The sequence below is a fragment of the Artibeus jamaicensis genome, unplaced genomic scaffold (assembly GCF_021234435.1).
Source record: "Artibeus jamaicensis isolate MK-2021 breed Jamaican fruit bat unplaced genomic scaffold, CSHL_Jam_final scaffold_537, whole genome shotgun sequence".
NCBI classification, from domain to species: domain Eukaryota; kingdom Metazoa; phylum Chordata; class Mammalia; order Chiroptera; family Phyllostomidae; genus Artibeus; species Artibeus jamaicensis.
Genome location: NW_026522047.1, coordinates 12,828,279 through 12,849,411, shown reverse-complemented (window position 1 = coordinate 12,849,411; position 21,133 = coordinate 12,828,279). Strand labels below are relative to the sequence as shown.

The 21,133-nt window shown below is 46.5% G+C and overlaps 1 protein-coding gene across 4 annotated transcripts in view; it reads left to right on the top strand.

The window, feature by feature from the left end:
• SLC7A11 (solute carrier family 7 member 11) overlaps positions 1–21,133 on the top strand; it is a 75,428-nt gene that overhangs the window by 44,277 nt on the left and 10,018 nt on the right. For 2 of the 4 annotated variants that reach the window (XM_053658706.1, XM_053658707.1), the window contains exons 7-11: positions 8,312–8,435; positions 10,256–10,359; positions 11,544–11,640; positions 13,167–13,272; positions 14,494–14,671. In XM_053658706.1, coding sequence (XP_053514681.1) covers positions 8,312–8,435; positions 10,256–10,359; positions 11,544–11,640; positions 13,167–13,272; positions 14,494–14,660 — 598 coding nt within the window. In that variant the 3' untranslated portion in view covers positions 14,661–14,671. Of the gene's footprint in view, positions 1–8,311; positions 8,436–10,255; positions 10,360–11,543; positions 11,641–13,122; positions 13,273–14,493; positions 14,672–21,133 lie in introns of all 4 variants that reach the window. The other 2 variants (XM_037126168.2, XM_053658705.1) reach the window with 1 other exon arrangement.

The following is a 21,133-nucleotide window of genomic DNA, read 5'->3' as shown; positions in this document are numbered from 1 at the left end:
CTGTCCCTGCCGCTCAGGACAGACGGTCCCTCAGCCGTCTCACACGGTGCCTGGACAGGAGGACATTATCCCTGGAGAGTGGCGTGCCTTGGAATCTTTGTAGCCTAAGAGAAGGCATAGTAAATATACAGTGAAGGCACAAAAGCTTTTTTTTTTTCCGGAAGATTTAATGTTTGAGCTGAGAGGTAAAAGATCACAGCGTTTCCATTTCTGCTGGGAATATGAATCTTTGTAAACGGACAGCCCGAGGAGAGGTGGGGAGGACTAGCAGGAGGACCTGCCATTCTGTGGGCCTTGGTGACCTTTTCGGGGAGCTGTCGCTGGTTCCAGTCGCGAGTCCTCATCATCACTTTCTTGACAATGACATGTCATCTCTCTAAACCTGCAGGGTGCTTCGCCCATCAACTCTGTTTCTTCTCGTCTTAGCTTTCCCCCGCCGCTCCATTAAGCCCCTGTGTCCTGCGCTCCGGGGTCCTGCCCTCCGGGGTCCCGCCCTGCGGATTTACCTCTTTGATTAAGGACAGGCCCAGCCGTTGGCTCTCCTACCGGCTCAGCTTTCCTACGAAGACTTTCCCCCTCGGTCATGCTAAGAGTACAATAGAAATTGGTTGCACCAAAAAATTATTTTCAACTTCATCAATTCAAATGTATACACATATTAATTACTTAATCATTCGTTGGAGAGACACCTTATGAAACCCATGTACATATTTTTAATACTTTAGAGAGCCGTCATTGGGTTCAAAAAATGACCTAAAAACATAATTTGACATGGAGAAGCATCCAGAGTGTCATTTTAAAACCATTAGAAAGCACTGGAATACTTCTGCCAGGCCTGTAGTCTGGCAGAATATTAACACACAAAACAGGTAAAGAGGACTGAGGTTGAGGTGAAGACACAAAAGCCTGCCATCCAGTCTATTTATTGTCCCTTTTCTGTTTCGATTCCTTGAGCACCCAATTGGAAAGCCAATTATATACTTGACCACCAGATATCGAAGTGAATGACTTCTGATAATTAGACTAATCATTGTTGGCCAGAAATGTTGAATCAGTTCTTGGTGGGAGAAGCAGTAGTTCATTTGTCACGGTCGAGTGTCCCCAGGTTTACCTGTTTCATTTCCTATAATGTGACGGGCGCTGATTTATGTGTGTAGCGAAGTGTTATCAGTTCCTGCTAAGATGTGTTTGTGGCCTGAGGGAATTTCGACTCTCATTTTCATTTACTATGTAAGAGTGAGTGTATTTATTTTATGTCGCCGTGTTTTTAGTGTATGAATTTAATGTTCTGCTGTCCCATTGTGGGTCCCTGGGCAAAACAAGGGCCACTGTGTTCGGACCTTGTTGGGCTGATGGCAGCTGCCAGACTTGGAGGAGATGTGACGTTCGAGGTAATGCACAGGGGGCTCCCTCTTCGCTCTGTTTTGGGGGAGTTTGAATAATCACTTTTCACCATCCTAGCTCTTTCCAATGTAAATGTTTTTATTTGGTTTTTGTCACTCGGGGGCATTATTTTAAGGATTTAACATTACATACTGACCTCTTACCAAACGAGTAGTGTAGGACCCATTTTACAGTCTTATGTAAGCCAGTTACCTGAGATTAACAACACGTGTCAATATAATGAAGCCCTTCATTCCTTTGTGAGTTCCGCTGATGCCAGCTGCTTTAACAAACTACAAATTTTCAATGGCTCCAAACAGTCCACTCTCTAACTGTCCCTTAGCAAGACGGGCGACCAGACAACTCACTGCTTAAACACCTTGGCCTTCAGTTGCCACGATAATTGACACAGAAGAGTGAGGCCTGTTGCTGTGTAGAAATGAGAGTTTGGGCAATGAGGTCTATCCAAGCTGGTCCTCAGGAATAGCTTCTACTTTGGATGGAGGAACACGTTTGCGGTAGATAACTGATGGTCTCAGCCCTACGGCCGGATCTCAGGAACTCCGTCCATTATAAAGAGACGTATAAATACACTGAGATGCTATATCACCTCAGTGCACTTTAGACCAGATCCAGAGGAAAGTCATGAAAGTGTAAAAGCTGCATGTTTAAAACAACAAAAATAAGTATTGGCTATTAGTGTCATTAAAATATTTTGTCTCAGTTATTTATTGCTACCATTTTATTGGAAACCGATTTTATTTTTGTACACTCAGTCTTGCCTGCTAATATCTTTATGTTTACCCCTGATAAATACTGATAACTGTAATATACCTGGAAGATACGCTCTAAATGTTTAGAATATGAGAAAAAATGAGGTGCAGACACTGCAATTTTTTTACTTGTATGAAATGCAAGCAAACAAAAATGGACTCTCAAGCTACATTTTGCTGAATAATTTTAGTTAGGTGTGAATGTATTCTAACAGTAGGAGACAAAAGAAAGTGTTTAAGGAATGAAAGTGCTCATCCTGTCGCTGCCGACTGCCTTTTCCCTCTTTCCGAATTGTAGGTTTCAGTCCATTTCTCCCTGTGGTTCTGCTGTACCTTTCTCTGTCCTTCACGTGTCTGTGTACATTTCTCCAGGAGCCTCGTTCAGCCCTGCAGCCTTTAATCTGTGTCTGTTCCTTCCTTACTTCTCCCTCCAGGCCTCTCTGTCTTCTCTTGTTTCTGGAGTTCTTCGCCTGTGGACAGAGGAGAATGGTGAGATTCAGACTAGACCCTGGTGGTGCTGAAGTGGGAGCTGCCCCAGTGGGAACAAGCTTGGCCACGATGCTGTAAGAAGCTGAGGGCAGGTGTGCGGTGCTTGAAGTCGGTGGGGCCACTGCATACCTTTCCGCTACAGTCTCTTTGCCACATTGCTGTGTTTAGCCTTGGCCCAGAAATCGTCATTGACTTAGAACGTGGACTGGGGACCTTTAAGGAGGCTCGCAAATAGGATTATCGAATGTGTTTTTCCTCTCAGACTGCAGTTTTTTCTCTCAGCACAGCCCATGCCATCTCTCCAACAACTTGCTACGGGTCCTCCAGTGCATTTCTCCTGAAATGTCACTAACAGCCCAGTCCCCACGCGTGGTGGGGACCACACATGCAGTGGCAGCGCTAAGTGACGATGCGGCAAAATCACCGTACACACATCAGGGATTCGTGCCGTTCTGGGCGTCTGCAATCTAACCGATTCAAGTCTGGAAAGTTATCAAGAACACTTGTTTGTAATTCACTCCCCACTAAAAATACCCCAAATCACATAGCCAGATAGCAGAGCTCCCCGTCTGGGGGTCTCTGGAGAGTTTGGAAGGATAAGTGAAAAATATAGATACATTTTCTTTGAGGCATGCTCTGTCTTTTTGTGGGTAACACATGACTGGACTTAGAGGAATAAGATAAAATTAATGGCAGTGCTAATAAAATTAACACTAATTTTTCAAAAAAAAAAATTCATAAGTCAAAAAGAAATGCTTGAGTGATTTCTGGGTCAGATCTAAAGAAAAGCTTTCAAGGTCTCTTTTGGGTCATTATAAAGAAAATGTGTAGTAAGTATGATTCTAAGATGAATACTTAGAATCAAAACATCCTGAAGGCAATTTTAAATCCCTTGTATTGGGATGAATCACAGTTACATTTCAATCACGTGAACAAAAACTCCCTAGTTTACTAACAGAATTAAAAATACTTTCAAAAGCCCTGTTTTCCTTTTTCTTGTATCTCACATATTGAGAAGTTTGCAATATTCTTGCTCTTCTGAATTCCTCCTTTCATTCCTTCCTCCTTTATTCTGAATGCCGAATACATGTGTTAAAATAGCAACGATTTTTAAATAGAAAACGGGAAGCATCATCTCTTGTCCGAAAAGATCCCAGAACACCCGAATACCAAGGGTAGGTTCTGACACACCTGTCACCCTGCCTAGCCTCGCAGCTCAAAGGCAATGGCAGATGCTCCAGGAGCAGCGAGCTCCGTGGTCCCCAGCGTGTGTGTCCGACACAGGGGATCACACAGAGCTGATTTGGGTTCACACAAATCTCCGAAGGTTTTGTTCAAGCTACAGATCAATTCTAGTGGTATCCTAAATTCCAGTGATTACGGAATTACTCATGTGGTGTGAATATCAGAAATGCTCGTCACCTTCAGATGCGCTTAAGTGTCTGGAGACGCAAGCTGGGTTTACTCATTCTGTTTGCACAGCAAGGGTCTCTGCAGCCAGTAGAGAACCCTGGAACCAATGGCCATTTCTGATGCCCTGTTACAGTTGTGAAGCCTATTAGTAGCCCGTGCTGCATGTGTATTTGTGAGAACTATTAGCTATGTAGAAAATTATACTTGGCTTAAAATGTGCCACACTGTAGCAGTCTGATTTTTGTGTCACTTATGTCAAATGTAATATGTGCTTATCAGCATGTAAGTGCCTCGGGGACTTTGCAGAAAGAGTCAATGTCAGCACAAGGCAGCTATGATATGATGGGTATGTCACAGATGTGGAACTTAGAGCTGGGAGAGCTAGGTTCAAGTTCTAGCCCTTCCACGGACAGCTTTTGTGGGTTTGGCCATGGCACTTAACCCCTCTGAGCCTTGGGGCCCCTTGTGTGAAAATAGGCGTATTCATTACCTCCTATTTCACTGGGGTGTTGTGAATTTTGTTTATTAATTATTCATACTCTAGCTCATTCCACTCAAAAGATTTGAAATGACATGTGTGTATTTGAAGATAAAATATATTTGCTAGTGCTTTGGAGATTATACAAGTAAATCTTTGTAAAGTAAACTAGGAGCCAGTCCGGGTGGATTCCGGGGGAGGTCTGTCCCTCAGAATGGAAGTGCTTCTGAGCAGATGGTCCAGACTTCCTGGGACAAGTTCATATGGAACAAGTCTTTATCCATAGATGTCAGCTGACGTCAACCAGTTTTAGGTGCCCATTTAAAATAAACCTATAAGAAGACTACCCAACACCTTTTGAATGAAACCCATTTGCAACTAATGAAAATATCAGAATCTCCCATACTTAATGCCTATTCTCTGAAAGAACTGGATATAATGGCAAAAAGCTCTTAGACACGCGTGACTCTTTTCAGTGCATTTGTATTTTGTTACTCACAACAGTCACAAATCCTTGAGTAGGAGTAGACCTCACAGGTGTCGATGTCAGTCATTTTTTATCCAGCGGGACCACGCTAGTTTAGTGGCGTTTAGAATTAGCACCTGCCTCGCTGGCGTGCACAGAGGCCTGAAACGCCCGCGCCCTGGCAATGCTTTCAATTCCTTGTGTTACTGGGTGCCATGTGCTTTGATCTTGGGTTACTAACCAGGCCCATCTACCCTCCACATCCAAGGCCTTCACAGAGATTGGTGTGGCGTGGCCGAATAGCTTTCATCCGCTCACCCAGCTGCTCTTGTACTGTGACACTCGACACCCAGGAATTAACTGTGGGTGCCAAGCCCTTCTCAACAAGTCACCTGCTTTCTCAGTAGCTGGTTGCTGTTTATCGCAAGGCAGCTGGGATCCCTCTCCTTCTTCCCTTTGTCCAAGTGAAGCAGGACCTGGGGTAGAAGAGAGTGGCTGTTTTGCCACAACCCCCTAATTCCCAACCCCCCTTTTGACCTGGAGGGGAATCATCGGCGCCTTGGGAACTGGAGCAAGGTCAGACCCCTGTCTCCTCCTAGATTTTAAGGTCCTTTGAGTTTCCCCTCTAATATCTGTTTAGTAGACTTGGCAGATAGTAAAATTGTTCCTCTAATTCAGTTGATCTGACAAGTGTACCTACTTTCCCTTCTTTTCCACTGAAGTTGTCTAGGGAAATTAAGGTAGCTTTTTAAATTAAAAAAGTAAAAAGAAAAGAAAAGAAAACAGAAAATCTACTTCCCAAACAGTGAAACCGTACATCACAGTTCATGTTACACAGAAAATCTATGCAAATCGTGGAATCACAGCTTTTCCCTCCTTCATAGTAGGTGAAGCTGCATTTTCAGCTGCTGCAGGAGCAACATGGGCTTGATACAAGCTCTCCAATAAACGCGATATTCAGCAGTTCTGACTACAAATTAATGGTTAGCGTTGGAGGACCCGCATGCGGGGGAGAGAGCGCACACATGGGCGGTTAAAGTGCTTTGACTTCGAGTTAGGCCAGAGAGGCAGCTGTGGTCTGCTGGTCCCCACTCCTCAGCAGTGTGCCCTTCAACAGTGACGGAAGCTCTCCAGCACTTCATCTCCTCCCGTAGAAAACAGCAATTTTTCCAACCTACAGGGTTTCCCAGGGACAAAGGGAGGCAAACACATAAAGTGCCCAGTGAAATGTCAGGCGCATGGCAGACACCACACAGGTGATGGCGGTGGCCATGGTGTTGCTTCTTGTTCTTAACAAGCTGAGATAGAGAAAGAAAGGCAGGCTGACCTGGAAGGATGCTGTCAAGGACCTCTTCTGCTATGATGTGCTCAGAAAACCTTCCTCAGAAGGAAGATGCTCTTCGGGCTGGGGTGGCCTTGGTTCCATGTCATGAGCCCAAATCTGAGACCAACTTCTCTCTGCTGTTTTCAGCATCATAGGATGAGACAGAGCTACCTGCCCCAGTCGGGTTAGGTCACTGCACTGCATGTCACCGCCAGTCACCTCCCTTTTCATTAGCAGAACCTTTTCACTTCTTAATTTCATTCCTTAACACTATTCTTGCAAGGGATAGAGAATCACTCTCTCTCTCTCCTCCATGGAAAGAACTTCACATCCCATTTGGGGCCATCCTAAAGCTGAAAGCATTTGAGTTTAAAGCAGTGCAGTGAGTGGTTGAAAAGCTGCTTGTCGACCATCATGTTTATCTTCATCCCCCCTTTGCATTTCCATAAAAGCTTTCTTTCAAAGAAACAGAATTCATCTTTGATTAGTCATGTGCCATTCACTCTTTCGGATTTAATTGGCCCAGTGATTTCCTTTGCTTAAACGTAGCATTTATCAGTCACAACTGGCACTGCATGTTATGGCGTTAAGAGGCAATTCCTCAGGCTGTTCTTCGCCCTGAGGAAGGGGGCCGCCTCCTCCTTTCCTCTCAGGATGCCAGGATTTAGAGGTCAGTGTGTTTCCCCATCAACGGCTTTGGGGGTCGGGGGTGTCAGGCTGCAAGGGGCATGATGGGTGGCAGCTCCTGACTGGCTAGGTTTGCCCGATCCGCAATATGAGTGGGCACTTCGTGTGCTAAAAGCACGCCCAGCTTGGAGAGCGAGGCAGGCTGGGCCCCTTTTCCTGGTTCTGAACTGTATTTTTCCTCTTGGAGGAAATTATACTGAAGGCTTTGTTGGTGGTTCCCAGCAGGGTTAAGGCCCCATGAGGGCTGATCAGCTCTATGGCTAATCAAACCAAACCAAACCAAACCAAACCAAACCAAACCAAACCAAACCAAACCAAACTAAACCAAACCAAACAACACATCAGCCTTTACGCAGGGAGCTGAAGCTTTAAGTTGCCCGGCCTGGAAAGAGCCTGAAGAGGTGATTATGTTAAGGAAGTAATGGGTGTCGGGAACACGGGATCGAATTACTGGGGTCAGTAGCTTCCTGGCTTCCCCAGTGCATTAAACAAACACGCAACGTTGCCTCTGCGCCGGGTGTTTCTCGGTGCCGCGTCCTGTTGGCACTGCCTGGTCACATGCACGTCCCCTCTAATTGCACGGGATTATCTGTGCTGGGGCTTTAATAGATACTCATGATCCTGAGCTTCCTTTGAACTCGCAGCAGGGCGGTGCAAAGGCATTATTGTGAGTGCTTCTTTGCGTTTTGTGTTGTGTACAAAATTATTATTGTTCCCATCACTTAGAAAGGTATGGATAGCCATGTCTTGCTCTCGCACTTCCAAAAGGACTTTGGAAGCATTATTTGCTGTAAGGGAAGCTACTGGAGGGGAAAATCCCCTGCACCTGAGACACCCTGTGGGGGACCAGTGTCAGAAAGGCGTGGAAGCCGTGAACTGGTGTTAGGGCCATAGGGGACCACGGTTCTCCATATGTGGTCCCCTGGCCAGCAGTACCGGCAGCACTGGGAAGTAGTTGGAAATGCAGAGCCTACTGAGTCAGGCATTCGGAGATGGCTCGGTGGTCTGTGTTTTAACAAGCCTCCCAGGGGACGCGTGCTCTGTATGGAGCACGAGACTCGGACACAGACCCACCTGCTCTGGGGTGGAGCTGGGGACAAGACACCCGAAGTGTCTGCACCCACGGATGGTGTCGCATTACCGGGGAACCCTGGTGAAGCACTCATGTCCACCCGACAGCCTATGATTATCACACGTGCCATTTCATTTTTTTTGTTTGAACTCACTTGTTATCTTCTTTGGTTTTAGAAAATGACTTGCAAAAGATGGCTAATAAGCGATTCCATTGTGCGTTTCAGAACCGTCCCCCTTGCCATCTGCATATCCATGGCCATCGTCACCGTGGGCTACGTGCTGACCAACGTGGCTTACTTCACGACCATCAGCGCCGAGGAGCTCTTGCAGTCCGAGGCGGTGGCCGTAGTGAGTCCAAGTGGGGGGGCGCGCCGGCCTGGACGTAGGTTAAGGAGTTGTTGCCGTTTTATAGCAGCTCCTTCCAGCAGAAAGGGGTTTTGAAATTCAGTCATCTTTTCCTGACCTGAATGATAATGAGTATTCAAAATTTTAGAGCACACCTTAGCACGTTCCTCTGAACTGACACAGTGAAAGTCCCATATGGTTTCTCTGGGGTGTTAACTTCATGTAAAATATTTCCGTATGTACATGCATGGAAACACATGTCCACGCATGTACATCAAATAGAGGCGTTGTTCTTCCAACATGTCTTTAAGGACAGGTGGGCAGTCCCTGAATTGTTTTTAAAAAAACATTTCTGTTGTGCCGATTGCGTTCATGTTGTACTGTTTCCTGTTGGCAAACTTTTCAAACATTTTCCCCAAGTACACTTTAAGAAGGTCCTAATTGCCCATTAATGTTTGTTTCTTCTAGTGTATCCTTTTGAATACTAGTCCTGGGGTATTATTAATTTGGGGGAATACTGAGTTATTGAAGGCTAAATAGATATCATTGCCAAGTACATCTCAGAATAGTAAAGATGCTAATGTGCATTTTAACTTGCAAAGAGTAGATACTCAGAATTATACATTTTCCAGATTTATTAGAGGTCAGACCATCGATGCTCCAAAAGGGCATGTTAATGGGTTTGTTGTTCTGTGACCCAGACTTTTATTTTGTATAAAAATTTAGGTAGTCAGAGAGCCTTTATTCATGACCTCACAACAATCAAGGGGGAAAAATAACTTCCCATTATTAGATGTCAATTCCTTTAAAAATAGTCCCTACCAGCTCATATCAGCAACTTCCACAGGGAACTTCCCATGATCTCATTTCATGCGAACGTGTGAGGAGTGACTGTGTTTAATGCAAGACTCAGCCACTGCTGTACGTTCCGGCAGATGCCCTGACTGACGTGGGGGCGGGGTCGTCTCTTCATACCAGACGGAGGGTCGCTCTTGCTCTGTGAGTGTAATGTGGTCCTTTGAGGACATGGCCCCAGATGCATCAGGGCATGTAAAGAATCCCACTTTATTTTTATTTCGGAAAATACACCCTTTATGCTGTGGCATAAAGGAAATTGCTTGTTCATCTCTTGTATTTTCTCTGGCTTGACTTCGGACTTGGACTTGGACTTGCATTCTAGCCTTTTTATAGGAAACCACAGAAGAAATGGCTGGATAATTGAGATGAAGGGGCCGGTTTGATAAGCAGATTCAGCTGATATGCTTACTCTGAACGAAAGATTTTTAGAGCATCGCATAGATAGGATGTAAATAATTAAGTCATTTTTTCCCTGCCACTCTTGTATGTCATAATGGTGGGGTTTATATAAGAAACAAGATTCCAGCATGCTTCTCTGTGTACATTGGTGCTTTACTGTCAAAATGTGGCTTTCTTGGCTAGAGAGAAGGTGTATGCAAAGGGATTTCTGTCACCAAGAGCAGAATTTCTGAAGGAGCTTTTTCCATTTATCAGAATGATGGAAGATTTTGGCCGTAGCTGGTAAAGATACATTCAGTACATGCATCATCACTTTTTGAAAGTAGAGAACAGGTGCTTGTGTAGACCTTTGCCTGAGACTTTGCAACACACAATGCCCGGGACTGTTGTCCCGATTTTTATTATTGTCCACAGAGTTAGTCTGACACTAACCGAAGAGAAGGATTATAAAACATAGACGTATCACCAGGCTAATAGAAAGTCCTAGAGCAAGTCAGGTATAAGTTGTTCCATTTTATTCCACTTTCTGGGAAAGCATTAATTTGCGTTGTTCTGTCTTTCACTAGACCTTTGCTGAACGGCTACTGGGAAATTTCTCCTTAGCGGTTCCGGTCTTCGTCGCCCTCACCTGCTTTGGCTCCATGAATGGTGGTGTATTTGCTGTCTCCAGGTGAGTGAGTTCAAGCATTTCCAGAAATGTATTTCTGTTTCTGAGGCTGGATGGGATAAGGATAACTTTACAACGAAACAGAGCGTCCACATCTGTTGTTTTTAAAGGGACATGCCGGATGGAAGTCTTCATCCAAGTATCAACGCCATTTCTTATTCTGCCCAGTAGAGGGCACTGCTCCTCCACTTACAGCCAGCCTGAAGCTGGGCACGCTGCTTTTTTTTAATAGAATGTCTACAGAGTCTAGCAACAGCTCTTTTATTTCTGGTGATAAAATCTGTTGTTTCTCTAAAGGTGACAAGAGAAAAAGTAAAGTAAAAGACACCAGAAATCACCACCCCATCTGTATCCCTATTGCTTTCTTTGATGCAGAAGTCCCTTTTGTTTTAATAACATCAGATGAAAACCCAATCAGATAAATATGAATGTGAGATGTGTTGTCATCCTTAGAAACAGAACAGCCAGATGTTTACCGGGGGAATGAGCTTATTCGGGAGGAGCAGAGGAGCTGCAGTTCTGAACAGCAAACTGTAGCAAAACCATAGGCAAGTGCAGAGAACAAAGGAGAGGGGCTTGCTTTTATAGAGGAAAGGAGGGAGCAGGGAGGAGCGGTTTTGATCGGAAGGCAAGGCCCTTGGAAGAGCGGGAGGCAGTGCAGGGATGTTGTGGCTTCTCACCAGCTGGGTTATTGCCGGGCGAGGAGGAAAATGGCTTTTCTCCTGCTGAGGTGGTCAAAAAGCATCTTCCTGTCAAGCTCTGCTTTCAGAGCTTCCCACCTCCATTTTAAATGAGGTTTCCTTTATTCGTGTGTGTGTGTGTGTGTGTGTGTGTGTGTGTTGGGTTGAATTGGGTAGACAGCACACCTACAATACCGGGAACCTAGAACGAAATTCGTCATCAGCTGTTTACATGTGGCGAGAGCGATGCTGAGTCAGGTGCTGCTTTGTTTCTTCTCAAGGAAGAATATATGATACGTTGGCAGATTGTTATTCAATTGTAAGTCAGGTTTCTCACGATGTTCTCCATCTTATCTGAAAAGTGAAATCGGAGTAATCACCTAAAAAACGTTCAGAGCATTTGGTATGAAAAGAGATGCATGTTTTCTCTGAGCTTTCTGGGATCTTTCCCTCTGCAACCGTTGATCAGCTCTACAGTCAACTCCACCCCCATTTCTCTCCCATCAGGTTATTCTATGTTGCGTCTCGAGAGGGTCACCTTCCGGAAATCCTCTCCATGATTCATGTCCGCAAGCACACTCCTCTGCCAGCTGTTATTGTTTTGGTAATGCATATTAACAACTTTCTCTAGATAGAACCTCAGATCACAGGTTAGCAAAGAGGATGTTGCACCAGACTTTAGAGAGTGCTTTCCTTTCTCATGCATTGCAAGATCGGCCCTATGCACATCTGGGAGGGGGTTGGGGGGCAGGGTGTCTCCACTGCTTCCCTTGACTCAGTATTCCTGATGCAGGTTTGATGCAATGCGGCAATAACTGCATCACTTTTTTTTCATGTGTAGAAATTTCTGAGGTCTGGGGGAAATAAGTTAGCTTGATTCCTGTTATTAATACAGGACCTCGCAGAAAAGGGTGCAGAGTAGTAAGTCCCAATTCCAAGTACTGAGAGTGGAGCTAAAAACCACAGTCCAGAATGATGCAGATGTCTCCTCTTAGGCTCCTTATAATGAAATGCACACAAAATTATAGGGGGGGGGAAAGCATGAAATCCTAGACAGTGCAGTGATGTCATGGTTAAAAGTGAGACATTTGAGAGCAAGGGGAGAACTAAAAGCACCAACCCTTAAGTCTGAGCTGTAGGATTCTTTATGCAGAGAAGAGTGTGAAACGTGGGATAAGGAAGACTGTGTAAGGGTAAAAGTCTTCCAATACCCACAGGCCACGCGAGAGTCACTTTTACCTACCATTTTGTAACATTTTTCTCAAATGGAATCCGCAGTCAGGAGCACCACAGATAGACTGCATTGAGATACCCCTCCCCCGGCCCATGCATTTAATTAGTTTCAAAACATTTCCTTGAAATTTCTTTGTAAAGTACACAGTGCTCTCCGGGAGGCATCTGGAAGGTAATGGTCACTTGTGGGAACAGAGTGTACTATTCTGTGAAGAGGGCTTTTGTTTTGAGCTGCGGCTATCGGCTATCAGTCAGGCTGTCCTTGGTATGCGCAGCTGTGGAGACTGGCTGGGCTGGTCTTCCCTGCGGTGTGGAGGGTCACTCGTGGCGAGTACAGGGGGAGCCGGAGCCGGGAGGAAGGAAAGGTGACCGCTTTGCCTTCTGGGCACGACAGCGCCCCCTAGCAGTGGCTGTGCCTCATCCGTGCACCGCCAGGAGCCCCGCAAACCTCCCTGGCAGGGCTTTCTGCAGTTTCCAATAGGGTGCGCTTTTGATTTTTGTAATTTGTTATTTATCAGTCACCTCGGTCTCTCTGGGTCTTCCCATTTTGAGCCATTGAGAACGACTTTGAAAACTCAGCCTCTCCCGTCAGATGGAAAAGCAACTAAAAACCAAAAGTCCCTATGAAATTCCTTCTGAATACCGGGTCGTGAGGATGGCCTTCGCATGTTGTTACTGGTGTACAGAGAGAGACGTTCAGGCAGAACCCGGGCAGGAGGGTAGCATCTGCCCGCCGTGGCACTTTGCCAGTGTAAACGATCATTGGAAAAGATGGCAGGATGGCCTGTTACTACTGCCGGCCTCGCCCGTGTTCCCTCTGACTCACCCAGCTCGGTTTCTGTCCCCTCCCCAGTACCCTCTGACAGTCGTGATGCTCTTCTCCGCCGACCTATACAGCCTCCTGAACTTCCTCAGCTTTGCCAGATGGCTTTTCATTGGGCTGGCGGTGGCCGGGCTGATTTATCTCCGCTACAAACGCCCGGATATGCATCGTCCTTTCAAGGTAAGCTCGGCCACCCGGATGGGCTCACGTGGGTCTTTCTCCCGATGCCTAGTCCTCCCCCGCTCCTTGGGGATGGAGCACTGGGGTGGGGGCCCCATCCTGTCCCGGAAAGTGGTTAACGCTGGCCGGTAGTGCCCTCAGAGTGGATTGAGTTCAGCTTGACAAAGAGGTCATCACTTTTTTTTTAAAATGTAATGTACCGAACTTGGTCATACTTTTGAAAAGAGGTGGTATTAAGAGGTTTGTTGTGCTGCTGTTTCACGGTGTGTCCAATGACCTGATGAATTCAAAGTACGGGAGACTTTGATCTGTCTTTACGCTGAATATTTGCAGACAGCCAGCCAGAGAGAGTGAGGCAGGTACATATACATCGTATTACTTATTAAAACTCAAAAAAGGATGCTTCCTTACCAAATAGGCTTTTTAAGTATTTTTAAGGGTTATGATTCCTTACATTGCTCTTTTTCTACATTATACACTATGGAAGGAATAAATATGTAAACTATAAAGGGAAAGTGAAGATGTGTGAACCTAACACTTAATCGAAGCACATTAACCATAACTAAGCATCCTTTAGAGAGGGCTGAAGAACATGCTACTCACCCCCTGCGGCCTTGAACCTGCACAGATTGATTTGTCCTCACTGTTTATAACAGATAAGGTTGTCAGTCGCATTGTTAGAATTTGTTGCTAATTATATTCACTGCCTAATCCTAGCAACATCTTCATTGGCGGTTGAGTAGGAGCTGGCCTGTTTTGTTCTTGCCGTTTCTGACTGTGCGTCTCCAACAGAAAATCAATGTTCCCTGAACGGATTTAACACGTAACTAGCAGCCCATGGTCTTGGCCCCATATTAAAATGGATTCTAATCATAATTACCAAAAAGCCCATCTTTTCATATTTAAACCAGAGATTAGAGTGATACTTAGCTGGGAAAAAAACTCAAACACAACTCCTGTAATGACACGTATTCATTTATCCTTAGATTTTATTCTATCCTAAGGTTTAAAAAAAAAATTAAGCGAGTATGTTTAATACATTCACTGTGCCCCTTTAAAGAGATGCGGCTACTAAGGTGAGGGAGAATGGTGCCCGTCACCTGGTCATGTGACCAGCGTGTGACCCAGGTACGTGGCTGACGTTCTCATCACGGGGCGCCGTGCAGCGCCGTGCGTCTCCTGCGTCTGCCGGAAGTGACTTGCTCCTGTGCTGCGTTGCAGGTGCCGCTGTTTGTCCCAGCGTTGTTCTCCTTCACGTGTTTCTTCATGGTCGCCCTTTCGCTTTACTCGGACCCGTTCAGCACGGGGATTGGCTTCGTCATCACGCTGACGGGGGTGCCTGCGTACTATCTTTTCATCATATGGGACAAGAAGCCCAGGTGGTTTAGAAGAATGTCCGGTAAGCCTTTTAAGCAGTTTCAGAACGTTTTCAGAGACCGCGTTGTAGAAAACCCACCTATGTGTACATGCATGATGCACACGCCTTAACGTTAAAAAGCGTTCATGGGACAGGTGCTAGCTTGAACACGTCATTGTGTTTCACCCAGGATCTGGAAGAAGGAAAAGCAAGAAGCATGTTAGGGAGCAGCCGCAGTCCTTTCAGCATCGTGTTTAGTTGGGCGGCTTAGTCCCTTCTTGTAGCTTTTGTAGGGAGAAGTTTACCAGCAGTTCTGAAAATGGCCTAGTTGCTGTCCTGAGTCCTTTAGTAGACTACTTATTTTATTCTGGGTTGAATGCAGCTTAGTGATTCTATATCATAACAGGCTCCTACATGAGAGCTTCAGATTTGGTGGGAGGTTAGGCAGCGGCCTACAATCCCTGATGATAGCACCACCCTACCTCATAGGCGTGGCAAGGCTCGCCAGGGCCAAAGACCAGCCAGAAAAGGAAGAGAAGAATCCCAGCTCCCATGTATTGTGTGATTCCATATATTAGCACAAATATGACCCGAATCTTTAAAAACCTTCTGAGGTGGGAAAATTATTATTACTGTTTTATGGACTTTGAGTTATAGCGTGGTGGAATTCACATAACTTGTTGCAAGTCATGTAGATATTAGGTAGAAGAGCTAGAATTCACGCTCAGGCAGGTTTGTGTTTTAGAAACGTCATCTGGGGGACAGAGAGGATGGCTTTGAGGGACTCGAGGGTGAAGGCAGAGCACAGGGGTTGTCGGTTGTCACCACAGTAATCCCTATGAGAGTGGGAAGGGTCCAAAACAGGCCACTGCAGCAGGGTCCAAGGGCAGGGGGAAGATGCTGAAGAGGAAAGACCCTCAGAGCTTGGTCAGCAGGTAAGTTGGAGGAGGAGAGACTAGTAGGTCAATAGTAGGAACGGTGCTTAGGTACAGCCTCTGTGGAAAGCCCAACCTTCTGTCCCGGGCTCTGCTAAGGGACAGCTTTTCCTTAGGTCATCGTCCCTTCCGGTCCTCCATGAGATCCGTGGGTGAGGCAGGATTATTCCTGCACCCAGGCGGGGAAACCAGGCCTCGGGGAGGGGCGGTTTCATTCCCGAGTCTACAGGAGTCAAACCTTTGAGCTAGGATTTGAGTCTGCATCTGCTGGACTGCAAACCCCATGATTTTTCTAGATTGGGTGCCTGGGGGAGGAGAGACAGGGGTGAAAAGTACAGCCAGGGAAGCAGATACGTTCTTGTTGGTGAGTTGAGAAAAGAACTTTTGTTCTCATTTGTTTCAGTTTCTTACTTTACCGTAATTAATTTTTAAAAGTTCAGCAAAACGTTCAGAGAGATTTCTGGTAAAATTGTTACTAAAAATAAAATTAAATAAACCCCAACTTGGTGCATCTATTGAATCTCCAATGTGCCCTGTGAACTCATTTAGAAACCAGGACATGAAATTAGAGTTTTGCTACAATTTCTCCTTATTAGCTTTTAATTGGTGTTTGGTAGCTTTAGACCTCGTTTGTCCTGTTTATATTGAACTTTGTTTCCTAGTTGGCAACGGGATTCCCTGAAGAAGCGTTCCTATACAAGTTAGGTCCTTTAAGGCTAACACAGGCACACCTAGCAGAGTATTTAATCTCTATTTCTTGTTGGATCACATTAGTTTTCTGTAGAGTATTTGTAGTTATGTTTTCTCAGTGGTAGGCAACACAATTCTGAAGGAAAAAAGTAATTCTTGTTCAAGAGCATGAGGGTTGCTCTCCTCATTACCAGTGTCCGGGACAGATTAATGCTCATCACTGAGAGACTGGGGTCTGTCTCAGGTCCTGGTGGAGACGGTGAGACCCTGGAGTACCACGGAAAACCAAGGGCCCCTAGCATGAAGGAGCCAGCAACCCTGGAGTCGGAGACAATTGCTTGTTTGCTCCCACTTAGTAGGCGTTTTGTTCCTCCCGCTTGTAGTCAGCCTGCTGTGAGACTTCTTTCCTTTTGCTAACATGTATGCATTTTGTACCGTTCTTTTGGTCAGTGCATGCCTGCTACTGTGTTCTGTGCTTGGTCTTTCTGTGATGTGTTTCCCCGCTATTGTACTTCCAACGTTTGGGGTTATTTTTCTGTCTCTAATGATGTTCTGAACATCTCCAAGGACTCCAGATTTAGTGGTGGCCGTTTGTGAGAGTAACGGCAATGCAGCAGTCCCACAGTGGTGATTCGGTTCTCAGAAATGCCACTGAGCCTCACCAGGACTGCGTGGCAGTCCTGCCTCGAATCTGCACTCATTGCCACCCTTTGTCTTTATAGCTGCCTTGGAAGTCCTTCCTCGATTTTGTTTGATTTTCCTCTTGGGCAGCGTTCTTGTAATAAAACAAAAAAAAATTCCACAGTATTTATTGCTGCAATAGCAAGTATTTCCCTAGCCTTTGGCCAAAACAAAACGCTCACACACAGGCCGACAGAGCAGCAGAGTCCTGAACCGGAAGGCCTCGCTCCCCGCAAACACCTCCTTGTTGCTAGAGACAAACCCTGCGTGAACTTCAAGACCAGAGAGCCTCTGCTTGGAGTAGTTCATTCAGTAATTTAATATCAGATTGTCTTGCTGGGTAACATTCTTTAGCCTGAGTATTAGCCTTTATTCTCACCTTGATACACACGAACCCATTAGCCGGGTGAAAGGATGGTTTATCAGAACGCATGCCCCTGAGGGCGCGTCCATAAAACACTCAAGGTCACTGCACAGCTGTCAGGAAATGGCGAGAGGCCGCTCAGCCCAGACAGCCAGGGAGTGTTGTGAACCCGAGATGTGAGGCTGTCAGGGAGCGGGTGCACTTCTCCGGCCACAGGATGCCAGTATTGAACCACGTTATGCCCCATCGCGTTCCTAGGGCGGAAAGAGAATGGGCTCTGGGGGGAACAGTTAGGCACCCAGGAAGCTTTTCCCTGCCGTCTGTGACAGAGCGCTTCCTTTGTCGGGCTGTTTATCTGTGTGTATTTATAGGCACATGGGCTTCTCACCCGGGGAGAGCAGGGCAGGCATCCTGCCGACACGCTCAGACACCTGGGGGTACCGAGGCCGGCAGACCCGGCCAGGCTGCGGGCAGCCGCTTTCCGTGCCTGCTGGGATCTCTGAGCCCGACCCCGTCCCGCGGAGAGGGAGCGGCATGGCTGGAAGTTGGTGCCTCTTGCTCAGGGCGAGACTGGGAGGACAGCTGCAGGTGAACACAGTCTTTGGTGATAAAGACTCGTACTGTGCAGCCCCACAGAATGTACCCGTCTGCGTGGATGGTGACAAGTGCAGAGCCCCAAAGTCCCAGGCTGCTGGGACTCACTGATGACACCTCCCAGCGAGTGGCTCCGTGCTTCCCGAGGACCGGGGACCGCGGTGCTGCACGTGTGGCCCGTGCAGCTTGAATACATTCCCCTGGGGCCCAGATGAGACCATCCAGAGGAAAAGGGGCTCGGGCCTTTTTGGGAAGGAAGTACATACTATTTTTCTTGTCCCGACGTCTGGAGAAGATTTTGCGCTAATATTTCACGACTTCTGGCTGTATAGGTCCTGGGCTTGTACCAGGCGTGGCTGGTGAATCCGATTCCGTCAGGTCCGCTGTCGTTTCCACTGGTTGCAGGACACCTGCTGACCAGGAGCAGTGAGACTGAAACCGGGACCTTTGCTGTTTGGCCTTGTAGCTTGTCGTGACCGCAGACACCCAAAGCAGACACACTGGCTCCACCTCATTTAAAGAAATAGTATCACGGGGTTGTTTATCCCGTGAAGCCAAAGGACTTGTATAAGTGTGGATGTCGCTGAATGCCACCCCTGGGCTTCCCTGGGCGAGCAGGCAGCTTCCTTGGAGGCTTCCCTGAGCCTGTGGAGTGGCTCTCTGAGCCTCTCTCTGAGCACAAGGCTGTAGATGACCGAGAACAGAGGTGGCAAACTCAAGGCCCGTGGGCCAAATCCAGCCCCCCACCTTGTTTTATCCAGCCTGACACCTTGTTTCTACCTGGCGGCAGCGCCAAGCTCTCACTTAACTGTCAAGGAGCAGGTACATTTTTACAGCCCTAAAATTACATTTGGCCCTTTGAAGGCAACCGCGAGGCTGATGTGTCCCTCGGTGAAGTGAGTTGGACACCCCTGACTAGAAGAAAATGTTGGTGTGGAAAGGACAGCGACTCAGAGCCAAAACCAGTCACTCCGCCCCAACCTCCTTCCGATGATGGACATTTCTCCAAATCCTGAGGTTCCGAGAGAGCGTAAGGAAGTCACAGGAGACACAGGACTGAATGGGCGTGGAAGAGGAGAAAGGACTGGGAGTACGGAACCCGAAAGGAGATTCTTCAGCCCCAGATGTGCAACTGAATGGAAGCCCCAGAGTGAGTGAACATTCAGGAAGGAAACGTCACACTTGTAGGAAACCAGCAGGGTCTGTAGGTTGCTATCTCTTTGTCAGGACCAGATGTAGCGCTGTGGCCTGGGCAGGCGAGATGTCTAAGAAAACAAAAGACTGGTGGTCTCAGAATGCAGACACGCACTTGGAGAGGCTTCTGTGTGGAACAGGAAGAAGCAGATGCTGCGTATGAAAGTCAGTTATTAAAGAAAAGGAAAATCGCCGTAGATAAATCCGTGAATAGACACACACGCGCGTGCATGGGGCAGGCGTGGAGATAGTTCAGGGAGCTCCAGCAGACTTCTCCAGGGAGGAAGGAAGGGCTGGGAAGGGTGTCAGTTTAACTGAACTGCTTTGCACTTGACCATGGCAGATGCTAAGGCCTCTGGTTTCACCCTTTCTGATGGCTGTACCTCCTTCTGTGCCTATAAAGCCACATCTTCCTACTGTTGATCGGCACTTTTCTGCAGTTTGCTTTTCTAGGATGATTTTACCATTTCCCTTTCCCGTAATGGGTCCATATGCTCTTGAGTGTTCCCTTGTGCTTCAGGTGCATTTCAGTGTAGAATGGGCTGCGGCAGAGTACAGTCTACGTAAGAAACATTTACAGAGTCTCCCTTTTGCCAGAACGGTGCCCTGTGTAAGTGAGGGATATTATAAAATGAGGTGCTGAGGAAAATGACTTTGGGGGAAAACAACTGTTACAAAGTGAAGGATGAAAAAAACAAACGTTTTTAGTGGTATTAAATATTACTTGGAAGGGACTTGTTCCAGGTAAGACGTCGTAAGCGAGGAGGAAGACTGTGCGTCTGGATGAAAGATGATGTGGGACTCTCAGAGGAAGACTCTAGACGCTAGACGGGGCCGCAAGCAGTTTGAAGAGTTTCTGCGGGGACTGATGACTAAGATAAGAGGTGGACAAGAGCTACTGTCCCGGGAAACTGGAGTCACAAGTTCTAGGACTGCCGAGATAAAATGACCTTGCCCAGGGGCTCCTACAGTTAGGTCTCTATCAGAGAAACAGATTTCTGGACCCTACGTTCAGTTTCCGGTTCAGTATGTCCGGGATGGGGCTCAAGATGCCTTTCTAACATGTCAGCTTCTCTGCGGAGTATACTTTAAGAACCAATGGACCTGGACCGAGTCTCTCATTCTTCTCTTTTAAGTTAATTTATTTTCATTGAGACGTAATCAACATGTAGCATTGTGTGAGTTAAAGGGTGCAGTATGTTGGTTTGATACAGTACATTTGTGTATCGCAGTGTGATTACTGCAGTAGCTTTAGCTAATGCCTCTATCATGTCATGTAGTTGTCACTTCCTTTTTATGTTGGGAACAGCTAAGATTCGGTCTCTGAGCAACTTTTATAATACAGTGTGTCAACTATAGTCACTATGCTGTACATGAGATATCCAGAAGTCACTTAGTAGTTGTCAGTTTGCACCCTTAAACGGCATCCCCCAGGCCCCCCTCCGCGGCCCCTCATCCTCAACATTCTACTCTGTACAAGTTCAGGTCTTTAGATTCCACGTAGAAGTTACTGCGTACAGTATTTGTCTTTCTCTGCCCGACTTACCTGTATTAGCACAATGTCTTCATGGTCCACCCAGATTGTCGCAAATGGCAGGGCTTCCTTCTCTCTCATGGTTAAATAATATTCCATTGTGTGCATATGTGTGTATCACATCTTCTTTATCAGTTCACTTGTTGATGAACACTTGGGCTATTTCCAAATCTTGGCTATTGTGAATAATGCTTCAGTGAACATGAGTGTGCAGCTGTCTCTTCGAGATACTGGTTTCAGTTTCTTCGCATGAGTAGGATTGCTGGGTCATACGGTAGTTCTATTTTTAGTATTTCAAGGACCCCCCTACTGGTTTCCACAATGGCTGGTCCAGTTTACATTGCCACCAACAGTATATACTTGTAAGGGTTCCCTTTCCTTCACATCCTTGCCATCATTGCCATCTCTTGTCATTTTTTTAAGAATATGCGTTTCTTTTTATTGCCTCTCTTATGTGAGTGTCTGATTTGAATGTTCCAGGCCAACAGGCCTCTATATTCCATGTAGTCATT